Below are 15500 nucleotides of genomic sequence, written 5' to 3'. Positions count from 1 at the left end.
ATCTTGACAGATCCTGGCCTTGAAATCTCTCTCTTTCTGATGGTGTATCCATTGCCTTCTCTGTACCCACTTCTTTGCTGACTACCAGCCTGATGTTCCTGCCTCCTTACTACCCACTATCTCCTTTCTGTTCAGATATGATATTCCACCTCCTGTACTTAGACTGGCCAGTTCCCTGCCCCACCTCCTAAGTGCTGTCTATATTATTCCCCACTGTCTGGCCCACTCACAGACACTGCCTCCCCACCAACTATAGCTTTTGACTTGCCTTCTCACAAGTCTCAAATTTCCTCTGTAAGTTGCCTACGGGACATCATACTTTCCAAGAAGCAGAGCTGTACGTTCTCTAAGCCAGATTCTTTCATACCCTCGGCCCCTTTTTGTCTATCTTGCACTAACTGGTTTAGTATGGCTTTCTAGAAAAGTGATGCTGCTGCTCAAGCAACTTCTACTGGCTTCTTGTGACCTTTTGTGTCCAGGAAAAAGCTGGAAGGATACATTTAGGGCCTGAGAATATCTTGACCCCTTCCTCACAGTTAGGCCAAGTTCTCCATATACATGAAATGCCTTCTCTACCTGCAGAGCCCTCTGTTTTTTCTTGTCTTCTGGCCCTGGCCCTTCTGATCTTCAAGTCCTCATAGCTCTTGGATTAGCCCTGCTCCAGCCAGCTGCACCTGCACTGCTCAGATGCTGGGCATGGGGCACAGATGACGGAGCGCTTTCCTGCCCTCGAGGAGCTCACAGTCTAGTATGTCTCCTTCCTACTAGACTGAGGCTCCTTGAGGACAGGGATCGTCATACTCGCCTCCCACCAGGAGCACAGTGCACGCGTGCTTCTACTGTAGCCATGGCTATCTTGTACGCAGTGAGCACATCTGCAGTAGAGTTGGACTTCACCTTTGGAACATTTGTACTATGACTAACAAAACGTTTATAGTATGTACTTTATAATACAGTTTATTGCTTAGGTTTTTTATGAGCAATGTGTCACAATAATTAAATGAGTTCTGCTGTTGAGGTTTGTTTCATTTTTATTACAAAGCTTTACTAAAGAAGCAGGTAGCCCATTACCACACTGAGAAGTCAAATGTTTCCCAAATATAGCCCCTCGACTACTTTCAAGCAACTCTTTGAGCAGATTCATCAGTGCATTCTTCATAACTGACCTGTGCATTCCCTGTGACTGTGAGAGCTAAGAAGGGCACCTGCAGGTGCTTGTCAGCCAGTGCTTAACAAGGTTTCTGAGCCAGATTTTTTTGAGCGGGTCTCTGAGATCCAAGGAAGCTATCTTCTTTGAGTCCTTTTCCATGCTCATGGTGTGAACCCATGGGGATGCAGTATGAGATTTGCTGTTGCATTTCAATAAGGTATGAACAGTTCCTCGATGGCAGTATTTTAACATGTTCAGTAAAATTTCTCATAAAGCCCCAGCATTTTGTTGTTGTTGTTTTGTGACTGGCAGATATAATATGCATTAAACATTTGTATTGGAAAATCTTTTTGTGCCAAGGAACCATAATAAATAGCTTTTTGAGCATTTTCTAGCAATGACATCTTAGAATGAAGTGTCTGTGCCACATAATAAAGAGCATCTGTGAGTGTGCTTGGCTCACAATCAGTTCCTCAAGTCCTTTCTAGACAATGAGGGCAGTAGACAAACAAAACTATCAGACTAGCTTTGTACCATAGCTTCTATGAACACACCAGCACAGAGTTGAACAATGATCAGTTCGGTAAATTTTCACAAGTTGAATATGACTGGGAACCAGTGTCCAAAGATTCAGAGTCCAGAGCGCCACCAGAGTTTGCCCTTCCTTGCTACTCTTCTAGCAGTGACTGCTTCTGCCTGCTTTAACCTTCATTCGTGTTCAGGGTATCAATAGGCACATAAGGTTTAAGGTTTTTCACTTCAAGCTTAGTTGTGTGGTCATCTGTCCCTTCACCCCATGCCATTGTCACTGATATATAGAGTCCTGTTTTGAATGGTGAATGCACCATTTTTAATTTGACCATCTTGTTGATGGTGGAATGATGCTGTAAAAACAATCCCACACCAGTTCAGAAGAATGGATAATAAGGGCTGGAGAGATGGCTCAGTGGTTAAGAGCATTGCCTGCTCTTCCAAAGGTCCTGAGTTCAATTCCCAGCAACCACATGGTGGCTCACAACCATCTGTAATGAGGTCTGGTGCCCTCTTCTGGCCTTCAGGCATACAAGCAGACAGAATACTGTATACATAGTTAATAAATAAATAAATAAATAAATAAATATTTTTTTTAAAAAAATGGATAATAAAAGGGTCATTTATTTAAGGGGAAAACTTACAGATCACCATTCTAAACAACAATCCTGAGCACAAACAGGAACAGAGTCTATCAGCCTAAATGGGAGTCGGAAACAAGAGAGCAAGGGCAGGGTTCTGCTGTTTTTTGAACTATAAGAGACCACGCCCAAGTGGGCTGGTATCTTAAAGGCTATTGGCTGAAAGAGTAGAATGTGCTTCCACAGCACTGGAAGTTGGGGTACTTTTCAGTTTGGGGCTGAAAGACTAGTAACTCATGAATACAACAGTGTTTGAGCAGGAGGCTGTGCTGTCAGTTGTGTATGCTCTCGAGCTTGGAGCTGTGCATGTGCTCTACACAGGTTAACATTGACAGTTTTCAAAATGAACATGCCACCTGCACTGCTCCCAGCAGTGAGCAGAACTTGAGTTGTAGTGGCAGTAGTTCTTCTTTTAGGTTTGGTTCTGGAGTTTAACCTTTGGAAACTGTCACATTTCTAAGCAATCCCTGTTCACACAAAGTAAGAAGATGTAAGTGGCATGTAGAGCAATGTATCAGGAATTCTGTGTTGTAAAGAGCAAGTACCCACTAAGTAAGGAAGCATGTATTCTGAGCTGCTGTCTGTCACTGAGCTCTTCAAAAAGAGCATATGTATTGATATTAAGGGTTTGGCCTCTGCAGTGAATTTCACAGTCACGTCAAAAAGTGATGGTTATTGACCACTTTGTGTTAACCTTAGCCTTGTGCCATAAACCGTTATTGCTGCCCTTGCTGAGGGAGTAAGCATTGTCCCAGATGGTTTGTAAACCAAAAGATTAAAACTGTAATTAGTTTGGACGGTGGTGGTGCACCACTTTAATCCCTACACTCAGGAGGCAGAGACAGGCTGATCTCTGAGTTCAAGGCCAGCCTGGTCTACAAAGTGAGTTCCAGGACAGTGCCAGGACTGTACAAGAGAAACCCTATCTCAACTCCTTTTCCCCTCCAAAAAATAAACAAACAAAAAAACTGCAGTTAGGCACTTGACCTGAGCATAGGCTACAACTAGGAGGCCATCAGAGGCCATTGGTGTAAGCTATCCTACTATCTTGATATCACATGGTTAGCAGGTGCTAAAGTGCTGTCTTTTCAGACCAGAAAGCAGGAAGAACAGGACTGCAAGGCTATCCTGTGCTGTTGGAGCCTGGTTCTGGTGGCTCACACCTTTGATTCCAGCACTTGGGAAGCTTATACCTTTAATCTCAACACTAGGGCGGTAGAGACAGGAATATAAGGCAGGTAGAGACGTAATCTTAGCCCCCCCTCCCCCAATTCGGTCTGAGAATTTGTAGAGGTAAGAAGTGACTGTAGCTGCTGCTTTCCTTTTCTGATCTTTCAGCTTTCACCCTTGATACCTGACTCCAGGGTTTTTATTGGTAAGACTAATTAGGGCCAGGCGGTGGTGGTACATGCCTTTAATCCAGCACTTAGGATCCTGCCTCAGAATTCTTTAGAGTCTACTTCCTTCAGTTTTTTGAAGGTTTTTATTTGGTTCTCCAGGGTCACTGGGATAGAGAGATGGTACTTGTGGTGTGAGTGCCAGAGTTTAGAGCCCCAGATTCAATCAAATAAGTATTGGTGGGTTCAGTAGCCTACTTGTTCTCCCAGTATACAAGAGGGAGACAAGACTCCCCAGAACAAATAAGCTGACTAGCTGAACCAACGAGAGACTCTGCCATACTATAGGGTAGGGAGTCACTGAGGAAGATACTCACTATCAATCTCTGGCCTTTGCATGTGTTTGAGTACACACATACACTACATATACACCTATGTGCCCAAAAGGGGTGTGTGTGTGTGTGTGTGTGTGTGTGTGTATGTGTGTGACATTTTCATGTTTATTCTAGATTAATTACATCCTGGACATTATGACTAACAGGCTGTGGAAATTCTAGATTCAGTTACATTCCTCTAATGGATGCTTAGAATGTATTAGAAAGCATTACCATGGCTGATCTCACATTACCAACTCTCTCTGAGTGAGAGTATCACAGGTCAGTTTTCTTGCTCTTTCAGCCCCTCCTGGGCTGCTTGGAGTTCCTGTGTTTATGGCTAGCTCTAGGCTCTGTCAGAGATATTGCCAAAATGTCTACTCAGCAACCGAGCATGACTTTCCAACTTCCTTCTTTCTGAGATTCCTCCTTCATTTTCAATCAGCTGTTTGTTCCAGATTCAGCACTCTGGTTCTTCAAGCCCAGAGGGTGCAGATCCACCTTTTAACTGTCTGCCATGAAAAACTGGGTCTACCCAGCTACTAAGGTCAACCCCTTGCCACTGCTGGCTGTTCTGAGCCACAACACAGTTGTTTCTTCTATTCAGAGTGCCAGTGTAATAATCTGGGTCCAAGCAAAACTTTCAGACACACTTGAAACCAGAAAGATATTGTGCCATATAAGCTGTTGATAGAAGAGCTTTTTAAAATAATAATAATAATAATAATAATAATAATAATAATAATAATAATAATAATAAATAGGGCTAGAGAGATAGCTAGCAGCTGAGAGCACTGTCTGCTCTTTAAGAAGACCCATGTTCAATTCTCAGCATCTACACAACCATCTGTAACTCTAATTCCAATTAACCTGACATCTCCTTCTAGCCTCCACAGGCATACACATGGTAAACAGGCATACATGCAGACAACATGCCCATGCACAAAAAATAATAAAATAAAAGAATTTTAATTAGAAAAAAATTGAGGTGGTTAATACGGCAAGCAAACAGCAGACCCTGTTTCTCATTGTTTAAGTTACGTCATCTGAGAATCATCTGAGAAGAGTCAGTTACCAGGTGCCAGCACTGCTGGAGCAGTGTGTCTGCTCTCATAAGCCTAGCGCAAGCTTTAGACTTGTTTCCTGCAAGGACACCCCCGGTTTGTAGAAAGGTCAACTCCATTCCTTTGTGGTGAGGCAGTGTTTAGTAACTGTAAGAGATTATGTTCCAGAACTGCTGTTCCTGTGAACTTGCCAGAGCAAGCCCTTCTCTCTAACCTTTCCCGTTGGATTTACTGCTGCTTTTTCTCTGGGTATTTTCAGACCCACTTAAATAACTACAGACCCAGACTGGATTTGTATCCAAAGCAAATGTTGTGATCCCAAGCCTTTGTTTTGGTGATTAGAGTTCAATCCTTTTTAAAAAAAAAAAAAAAAAAGTTTTTCCCCATATTAAATAAAGCAAAGTGTTTCCTATCTTTAAAAATAATTGTTTTATAATTTCAAAGAGAAGAGTTTGTACCACAGAAATCCATAGCAATCCATCAGATAGATACTACAGAGATGAAATGGGGCCAAGGATGGCACATGTGAGGCCTTGGGTTCTATCTCCAGCATCACAAAAGAGTGAACAGGAGGTGAAAAAGTTCCTTCTTTTCTAGTGGCTTTAAGGCGGGAGGAGAATAGAACCAATTTGGATTTATTTGTATGTTTTGTCTTTCAGTCTTGTGTTTCCCCATCATGGTGGTCTTCTTGATTGATGATGGAACAGCTTGCTAGGGAGAATAGCTCCCCACTGTTGCCTTTTTCTTTGAGACAACCAAGGAATTTGTACCCCAGCCACCAAGACTGAGTGGCCTTTACCATTTGTGAAACATCCTTGGCTAGAGACTTGGCTTTTTGTCCTGGAAACAAGGGCCTAGCAGACCACTTCATTGTTCTGCGTCCATTTGATTGCTCCAGAAGGTGAAATTAAGATTGGTGTGCTTGCCTGCCAGTGGGGTTGTGAAGCCAAAGAAAGTTAGAACAATCTTATAGTCTCTGTGGCCTTGACAGGGAGTTGGCTGCTTTGGAGACTTTTCTCAAGTGAGGAAAACAAGAAATAAATTTTATATTAAATAAAATTCTCCTTTCCCCTTTCCTCTTTTCCTGTCTGTGGCCACAAATAAACAGGCATAATCATCAGATTTTCTAAGTGACAAGTCTCAGCTTTTCTTGTTCCATCCATTTGCAAATTAACAACTTGTAAACCTCTATCCAGGAGAATCATGGCTCATTGCCCATGTACATTAGGCAGCTAAAAGCTTCTCAGTGGAATGTATTACTATTCAAAATATTGTGAGTTTGGGAAAGTATGCTGCAGTTTGACCTCCATGACCCTACACGTCCTCCTTTGCTGTTTTGACTCTTAGCAGCTGCAGAGAGTAACTCTGTAGGGGCCCCATCTGTGGGCTAGCCACCCAATGTCAAACAGTTCTTTAGGGTTTATTTATATTCCTGACTTCTCTGAACAACAAGTTATGGATTCTCAGGAGCATTTGAAATGCTATTTCTGGTATGAGAGTGAATGTTAAGATGGAATAAATAGCTTCTCAGCTATCTTTGCACTCTTGGAGACAAAAGTCTGATGTGGTTGATCACACTTTGGAGCCTCACTAGTGTGAAGATACTCTTTAGTTGCTCAGAAGAATTTAACCTATGATGGATTAACACAGAAAGCTTACACTGTATGATTAAACACTGAAAGGAAGATTCAGGCAGTACATTCAAGGTGTTCAGAGAAAAGGGGCAGTAACTATAAACCAAAGAGCTGGCCTAGTGGAACCTGAGAACATCCTTATAGCAAGGCACTTCACAACACCTGTTTGAGGTCTCAGCAGGTGGGTAGACAGTAAACCAGGTAACCTATTTCATAAAGCATGTAAAATAGAAGGCCATGGGAACTTTTCATTGCTTGGAAGGAAGGTCCCACTTAGCCTTCTTGTTGTCTGCCTATATTTTAGTTTGGTTCAAGAAGTAGAAGAGCCAGACAGTGATGGTATACACCTTTAATCCCAGCACTTGGGAGGCAGAGGCCGGCCGATCTCTGTGAGTTCAAGGCCTGCCTGGTCTACAAGAGCTGGTTCCAGGACTAGCTCCAAAACAACACAGAGAAACCCTTTCTTGGGGGGGGGGGGGAAGAAGTAGAAGAAAGGACTTTAAAATTTTTTCGTTAAATTTTTTACCTTTATTTTGTTGGACTTTTTTATTTAAGCTATAATGTATCAGGATCTGTTATCTGGTGTTGGTAAAAGAGAGCAAGACTGGAGATCTTACCAGAATGTGCTCCTCTCTGGTTTCAAACTGGGCCTCCATCCCATTGATCACCTCCAAGAAAATGGTCTCTAATCGGCTGTGAGCCCAGATTTGGGCTCCCTTTCCCAGACAAGGACCTACTCTACACAGGTCTCCACTCACCCTACACACGCCCTCCCTTAGCCTTAGGGAGGCTGTGATCTGGGAAACTAAGTTGAGTTGCCTATATTCCCACTGGGGAGCTCATGAAGACCAGCGAAGCCATACTAGCTCTTGCTGAGGTCACACACGTTCTGTGTGTGGCAATGCATTTAAAGGAACATGTCAAAGGCTATGTAGCAGTCCTACATAGTTAACTGCAGGCTTAGAGATAGGAACGTGGATGAATTTGCCAAGACATGATTGCCCTTTTATACTTCAAACACTAACTCTATTTTGATCCTTGTGGACAAGGTAGCCATTGACTGCTGGGGAAATTATTTGATGAGCAGTTGTCATAGTTTTATCTGCCTTAAAAAAAGTTTCTCAGGTTTCAGAGCTCTCTAAGATAGCCTGTAAAGAGAAGGGAGTACTTAAGATTGAACATTTGTAGACAAGTGCTCTTCCACTAAGGTGCATCCTGTGCTTCTGAGAAGTTTTTAAATTTAAAGGTAACTTGGTGTGTGTGTGTTTGTTCCACTGTTCCTTCTAATTGATGCAAAAGGAAATTAGAGTCTTCTTGGAGGAAGGATGGGCCTCATGACTGAAACTTTTTTAAAGAGGCAGTGGATCTTTTCTTTGAGAGCAGTCCCATTTCCTTTGAGGAGAAAACCTTTAGCATGCAGTGATGGCTTGCTGACTCAAGGCCAGCTATGGAATGATTTTGTCTGTTCCTGATTTGGGAAGTGACTGAGAAGAGCAAGCTCCAGCCTCTAGCCAGCAGGAATGTCTTTTTAAACAGTCAGGCAGATTCCCAGATTAGAAGGAGTCTGTGCAGCTGATGTCACTATTTCCTGAGTAATTCTGGGTGGTTATTCACTGTATCTGGCTGCCAAGGGCCAGAATCTGTGAATGAGCCTTATTATTAGGACTCCAGGTTGCAGGCATGAAGGGAAGAACTGATTGTTGCCACAGTTAAGACGAAGATTTCAAAGATCTGCCGCCTACTTAGTCCCAAGGAGGCGGTGGGGAGTTAGGGGGGCTGGCCACGCTCCCTGGGCTGCATTCTGAGGCCTTTACAGGATGGCACACAGCCAGGACTGAGACACCGCCCGCATTGCCAGGAAGGCCGCAGTGCAGCCTGGTGGTGGTAAGTGGGGGCATTTCCAGCTTAGAGCAGGCAGTGCTTTAGAAGCACCTGTAAGTACTGTTGCAGTTTTCCTTGTTTTCTTGATATAAAAGTTAGTATACTATTGTACTGAACTAGTCGGGAGATCTTGGCCCCTTGCAAAGTTGATCTCCAGGTGCTGGTGAGTCGGAGCTATATGGGAGTCTGCTTTCACGCATTCTGCCAATGACATGTAGCTACTTGATACAGAGGTGCTTGGACTCTCGGGGTCCTTCTGTTCTGCACAGAATAAACCCCAGTGTGCATTCAGTTCATCTTGCTTGGCTTTTGTCTCACCAGGGTCTTTTTCTTACCAGCTCTCTTTCTTAATTTTGGCTGTTATTTAAGTGCTCTTGCCAGTTTATAGCATGGCTGTTCTAGAATCCTTTTGTGTATGGTTAGAAACCTGATTCCCTTGTGTATATAGGCTCTTTTCTCTGTGACTATCTTTTACTGAGATTAACTGATATCCCATAGATGAGTGGGGTGGGTGATTGGCTGTCAGCTCCCCTTAACACAGTGTGTTGTTTCTCCAGCACAATCCTGGAGGAAGAGAAGGTGCAGCAAGAAGAACGAATGAGGATGGAGTCCAGAAGACAGGCAACTGTATCCTGGGATTCTGGAGGGTCTGATGAAGCACCACCCAAGGTAGCTGACACTCCTGCCCCAGCTTTGAGAGTTCTCTTGAACTAAGTCCTCTTGGACTGCAGTCTGTAGGAGTAGACACTGCTGTCTGTGTGACCAGCCGCTAAGTCATGGAAGGAGTAGGCACTGTAATGTACTCACCCTCCTCTCTGTAGATTGCTCGATGTGCAGCTTACCCTGTAGAAGCTGGGGAAGGCAGGGACTATGAGAGACTTGATGTGAAACTGCCTTTCCCTCTTCTTGGTGCTTGCTAAACTTCTTGGAAGTTTAGGTGGGACTTACCTCTCTCTTGTTGGCAAGAAAACTATAGACCTCACAGATAGTCAGGGTTCAAACACAAGACTAGGGGCTGGTAGTGGTTCACACCTTTAATCCCAGCACTTGGGAGGCAGCAGCAGGCAGATCTCTGTGAGTTTGAGGCCAGCCTGATCTACAGAGCTAGTTCCAAGACAGGCTCCAAAACTACAAAGAAACCCTGTTTTAGGGGAAAACAAAACAAAACAAAAAAACAGACTAGGCCATGGGCACCAAGGGTTTGCTTTATTTCAATGAAGCACACTTCTACCCACCTGTACCGCTTTTGCTTTGGTTTTGCTGGAGCTTTATGTGCTGCTTCTGGGTTGTGGTTGCTGGCTAGGTGTTGGAGGGTATGCTGGATTTTCTCTCAAGCCTGTGTCAAGCTTGGCATGACATGGAACCTGACCTTCTCTTATCATCTCCAGGTTTTCTCTTTCCTCTAATCTGTGGAGGAAAGCCACTGCCATTTTACAGTGGCTGGGCAGCAGCTGAGGTTTGGGACCCAGATGGCCTTTATCACTTTGTACACAGGAAAAAGTTTTCACTTCCGTTTGATTTTGTATGGGGTAGACTCTTCATACACCTACTTGAATAAATAATCCAATTCAGACCTGTTCCCTGCATATGATATACTTGATTAGCTAAAAATATAGTTTGATACCACTTCATTTCTTTTGAAAAGTGGGAATCTGGTAACAGAGGAACTGTGTGAGTATTGTACCAGGTGTTTTATCATGGTATCTGAAATCATGGTAATCCCATGTTGAGCTGTGAATTAGTGAACCTGGCACTCCCTGGAAATGAGCATGGATTAAGTGTGAGCATAGGTGATGAACTCAGCTCAGTCCACAAGGAGCCTCATGGACCCAGTTCTTCACAGAGGGCAAAACCCACCACCTGAGGGGATAGTACTTTGAAACAGACATTGAAGAACCAGATATTGTTTCCAATTTAAGAGCAAAGTTTTTTCCTTACCTACAGATAGACACCAACACTTAGAACTTACGGCCCTCCATGGGCTGTTTCCCATTTGTCTATGAGTTTTTCTTTTCTTTTGTCTTGATTTGGGGATTTTTGGTTTTTGCCTCTTGCCTTAGCCTCTCAATTTCCTGCTTTAACTCTGTGTCAGCTGCAGCGTAGTCCCATAATCTCATCACTTAGTTCTCAGGCCTGGGGTCAAGCAAGTCTCTTCATCTGAGGCTTGACTAGTAACTCTCTATTGACAGGGTGCATTATTCTAAACTTCATTCTCTTAGTTTATAGGATGGAGGTGTTAGTACTCCCGCCTCTTGGAGACGTTGGAAATGCACCAGGTGGCACTTCTCTAAGCTAAAAGTAGCTCTGCCACAGAGTCCAGACTGCCAGTGCCTAGGTATCTTTAACTTTTCCTAATAATCTGTTGGGGTTTGGTTTGGTTTTTTTTTTTTCCTTTTTGTTGTTGTTGTTTTGTTTTTTTTTTTTTTTTTCCCCCAAAGACAGAGTTTCTCTGTGCAATAGCCCTGACTGCCCTGGAACTCACTCTGTAGACCAGGCTGGCCTCAAACTCAGAGATCTGCCTACCTCTGTCTCCCGAGCACCACCACTGCTCGGCTGTGTTCGTTTTTAATAGTTTCATTTTGGCAGATTTATTTTAAATTAGGCTCATGTGATAGAGATAATTTGACTTCTTTTAGATCTTAAGTAAAAAGACTAGCTCATAAATTTTTAAGTATTCTTCTTGTGTGTACTCAATTCTCTCACTGATGGTGTTTCCAAATTCACATTCTGAGGCATTCTTCATGATTCTATTTCCCCCTCCCCCCATTTATTTGTTTAAAACAGAGGTCAGTAAATGCTGCCTGATCCAGTTCATTGCACTTTTGTTGGAATACAGCTTCACGCACTCGTGGAACTATTCCATAGGCCTTTGAGACCAAAGCTGGGATCCTAGTCACACCAGGAATTATTTCCTGTTTTACTGTTTTGACAGCTGCATGAGTGCGGCCATCAGTCAGTGTCACCAAACTTCACCAGTGTATACCATATCCCACCACCACCATGCTCCAACTCTAAGAAAAGCTTACGGTTTATGGAAGAATGGCTCTGATGAAGTGGTGCAGTGTTGAGTGAAGCCTTTCTAGCATGCAGAAGAGGAGCATGTTCAGATTGGTGGATTTGGTAAACATTTTCTTAAAAAGCAAAGGAGTAAAACCCTCACTTCAGTGAAAATCATTCCTAAAACTTTAATTTTCAATCAAAAATTCTAATTTTGAGTGACTTAGCACCTTGACCATGATAATTTCCAGGTTGATAGGCTGTTTCGAAGATATCACAGCAACATTAACATGCGATTATTGTGTTAGCCGGGTGGTGGTGGCGCACGCCTTTAATCCCACAGCACCTGGGAGGCAGAGTGAGTTCGAGGCCAGCCTGGTCTATAAGAGCTAGTTTCGGGACAGGCTTCAAAGCTACAGAGAAACCCTGTCTCGAAACACCAAAAAAAAAAAAAAAAAAAAGTTATTGTGTTAACTTCCTGGAAGATACAGCCAGACATCTGTTCAGTTCAGAGAGGGCTTCGGTGTTCAAGTTCAGCTTGCAGAGCATGGGGAGGGGCTGCTTATAGAAGCATGAATGACTGCAAAACAGCCGTGTGCCAAGTCTCTCACCATCATGGAAGCTGCAGCTTGGAGTTTCCCCAACTTCAGTTAATCTTCCATGCTATATTCCCTAAGGCCATGTGCAGCTAGAGCTGAATTATGTATACGTGGGAGGAAGGTGCAGAGGGAGTGGCTGGTATCTCAGGTAAGAGTCTATGACTCTTGTCAACCCATTGTTGGAAGGTATGTCAACAAGTTGGATCTTAAAGAGCTCGTGCAAGTAGCCACAGCTGCCCTGATAAAGGTGACTGCTTAAAGGGCAGTGTTTCACAACAGAAACATGTATGTCCTGCCTTCTATAATGTATCACACTGAGATGATTTGCATACCTTAGTGAACCAGTGCTTTCTGGATGGCTTGGGAGATATGACTGAATCACACATGGACGAATAGTCCATCTAAGATAGAAGCAAAGTGAGGTGGTTCATGCCTGCCATTCCACATCCTAGGGCTAATGTAGAAGATAATCATATTTGAGGACAGTTTGGACTATATATCAAAACCCTGTCTCAAAAAACACAGGCCAGAGTTATAGATTTTAATGTAGCAGATTACTGATGAGATTTCACACTGGCCCTTAGTTTTAAGAAACATTTGGTTAGTGATTTGAGGTGTGGTGTTAGGAAAGAATATTCACAATTGTGCTCAAAATTTTGGGAGGTAGGCTTTCCTACCTGGGCATGTGTTTCTCAGTGGTAAAGCACATGCCTGACATATGTGGACCAGGTTCCATCTCCAGCACACAAAGAACCATTTCTAGTTGCTGTGTGAGGTTTGGTTTTCTTTATAACCGCCAATATTCTAGAAAGGTAATTAATGAACTGTGCAAAGTGGCAATTGTGTTAATATGCACAATAGAATTGTTTCTGTCTCACTGCCTAGAATCACCTCTTAGGTTTCCATTTCTGTGGCAGCAATTGTGGCCAACAGAACTCTTCACAGAGTCCTGCACACCCCTGAAGGAAAATACCAGCCAGTTCCATACCTCCAGCTTTGATCATCACCTTTTTGTCCCTTACCTTCCTTTACAAGATAGAATTCATCAAAAATCCCCTCACTTCTGTGTTTTTCTGTATGATAACCCAAGTTTACATTGAAAGCAGTAGTAAAGAGAGCTTGCTCATCCACAGTGCGTAGCGAGTGACACAGCTTGAGAAAATGGCTCTGTCCTGTCCTGTCTTGCCTGCCTGTCAGGAGCACAAGGCCGAAGAAGGAAACTGGTACATGTAGAGGCCTGACACAGATCTGCCCTAGCATCTTACTTGCTTTAAGAATGTGACTCATGCTGGAGAGATGGCTCAGAAGTTAAGAACACTTACTACTTTTAGAAAGGACCTGGGTTTGGTTCTCAGCACCCACATGGCAGCTCACATTCATCGATAACTCCAGCCCCAGGGGATCTGATGCCCCCTTCTTACCCACAGAGATAACAGACACGCACATGGTGTACATGCATATACACAGGCGAAACAGTCATATACATAAAATAAATCCAAAAATAATTTAAAAGAATGACTGACTTTTATGATGTCTAGTAAAGGTTTTGCCTTGTTCAGGATGATTCTTTCATGTTAGTTTTTATTTGGTGAGGTATAACTGTATTTGTTAACAGAGTAGAATTATGCCACAGAAGGTGGGGTTACTGCTTTTGTTGACTGTATGAGCCTTTTTTGCAGCACTTGACTATTCTGAGCCTATTTAAAGTAGAGGGTCAGGGTGGTGCTATAGCTTTATAGTATTGTTGTTGGCAGAATGATCCATTCAGTGTATGCAGGATACACTGCATAAGCCACAAGTGTGTGGTTTTCATGTGTTTTACATGCTACTTTCTACATTTAAGTGGATACTATCATACTACTGTTGCCTCATCTTGGCTTCAGGAGCCTGTCCCACCCAGTTAATACATCAATCTTTTAATTACTACCTTCCTGGGCTGTTTGATTCTGTTTATCCACTCATCAGTTGGCAAATATTGCTTCCCTTTTCTAGCTGTTATGAGCAGCGTTCTAAGAACATGTGTGTGTTGTTATGTGGGCTTAAGTCCTCATTTCTCTGGTGGATTTGCTGGATCTTATGGTAATTCTATGTTTTGTTTTCTCAGGGATCAGCCTAGTGCTCTGTTTATCAGCTACTCCATTTTATGTTTCTAGCGTCAGTACACTAAGCTAATTCCTCTACTGTTGTCCTTGCTTTTATTTGTGTCTTATTAGTATCCTGGAAGTCATACTACAGTCACTCATTGTGGCTTAAAATTGCTCAAAAGTGCTGGGCATCTGTTTTGGGGTCAGTCTATAGTCTTTTTGGATCTGTTCTGTGTTGCCAGCTTTGTCCACTTAAATTAGATGGCTTGTTATTTTAATACTCACCTGTGGAAACTCTGTTGCTCTGAGTTTGAGTCTTCAGCTTGACTTTTCTCCTATGTTGCTACATGTAACACAAGTTTTATTTTGATTATATAAATTTTATATTTGATTTCCCTTTTATCCATTGAGTTTTTAGTGTCTTAACTAAGACACAGTTGCCCTTCCTGCTCCCCATTAGATGGCTGAAAAGATTTATTCCTGCTGGGCAGTGGTGGTGCATGCCTTTAATCCCAGCATCAGGAGGCAGAGACGGGTGGATCTCTATGAGTTCAAGGCCAACCTGGTCTACAGAGCAAGTTCCAGGACTGGCTCTATAGCTACTGAGAAACCCTGTCTCAAAAAAGAAAGAAAAAAATATTCCTGTTCCCTTTTAATGCTGTCATAGTTTGACCGCTTAAATTTAGACTGTGAATCAAGTTAACTGTCAGGTAAGTTGTGGGAAGAGTCCGTTGTTGAAGACTCTTCCCTTGCTGAAGTGTATTGGTTTCCTTTGATTATTCTTTTCAACCGAGTTGTATTAGTAATATCTTTACTGTTAGACATTGTTTTTTCAGAATCAGGAGACTCATTATGATGCTTTGTTCATTTGTTCACAGCCCAGCAGACCTGGTTATCCTAGCCCAAGGTCCAGTGAAGGATTTTATCCCAGTCCACAGCACATGGTCCAGACCAATCACTACCAGGTATGTGAGTTGTCACAGATATATAGCATGTTACTTTGCTCATCAGCACTTATGTGGTGGGAAGAAACTTGAATTCATTTCTGTTTTTTGGTTTGTCTTCTTATTTTCATGAGTGGAAGCTAAGAAACTAGTCACCTTGGTCTTTGCCTTGACTTTAATGCTTTCCCAACCTCCCACAGGCCCACAACATTTATCAGTTACATCTTAAAACAGGCAAACCAGCACCTGTAGGTTGTACTTAGA

The 15500-nt window shown here is 42.9% G+C and overlaps 1 protein-coding gene across 5 annotated transcripts in view; it reads left to right on the top strand.

The window, feature by feature from the left end:
* The window catches only part of Ptk2 (protein tyrosine kinase 2), a 101058-nt gene that overhangs the window by 51170 nt on the left and 34388 nt on the right, over positions 1-15500 (top strand). For 4 of the 5 annotated variants that reach the window (XM_038344062.1, XM_038344061.1, XM_038344060.1 and 1 more), the window contains exons 15-16: positions 9170-9281; positions 15171-15257. In XM_038344062.1, coding sequence (XP_038199990.1) covers positions 9170-9281; positions 15171-15257 — 199 coding nt within the window. Of the gene's footprint in view, positions 1-7296; positions 8616-9169; positions 9282-15170; positions 15258-15500 lie in introns of those variants that run through there. The other variant, XM_038344063.2, reaches the window with a different exon arrangement.

Source organism: Arvicola amphibius, chromosome 9 (assembly GCF_903992535.2).
Source record: "Arvicola amphibius chromosome 9, mArvAmp1.2, whole genome shotgun sequence".
In the NCBI taxonomy this organism is placed as follows: Eukaryota; Metazoa; Chordata; class Mammalia; order Rodentia; family Cricetidae; genus Arvicola; species Arvicola amphibius.
Note: the sequence above shows the minus strand (reverse complement) of the source record. Positions and strands in the feature narration are given on the sequence as shown.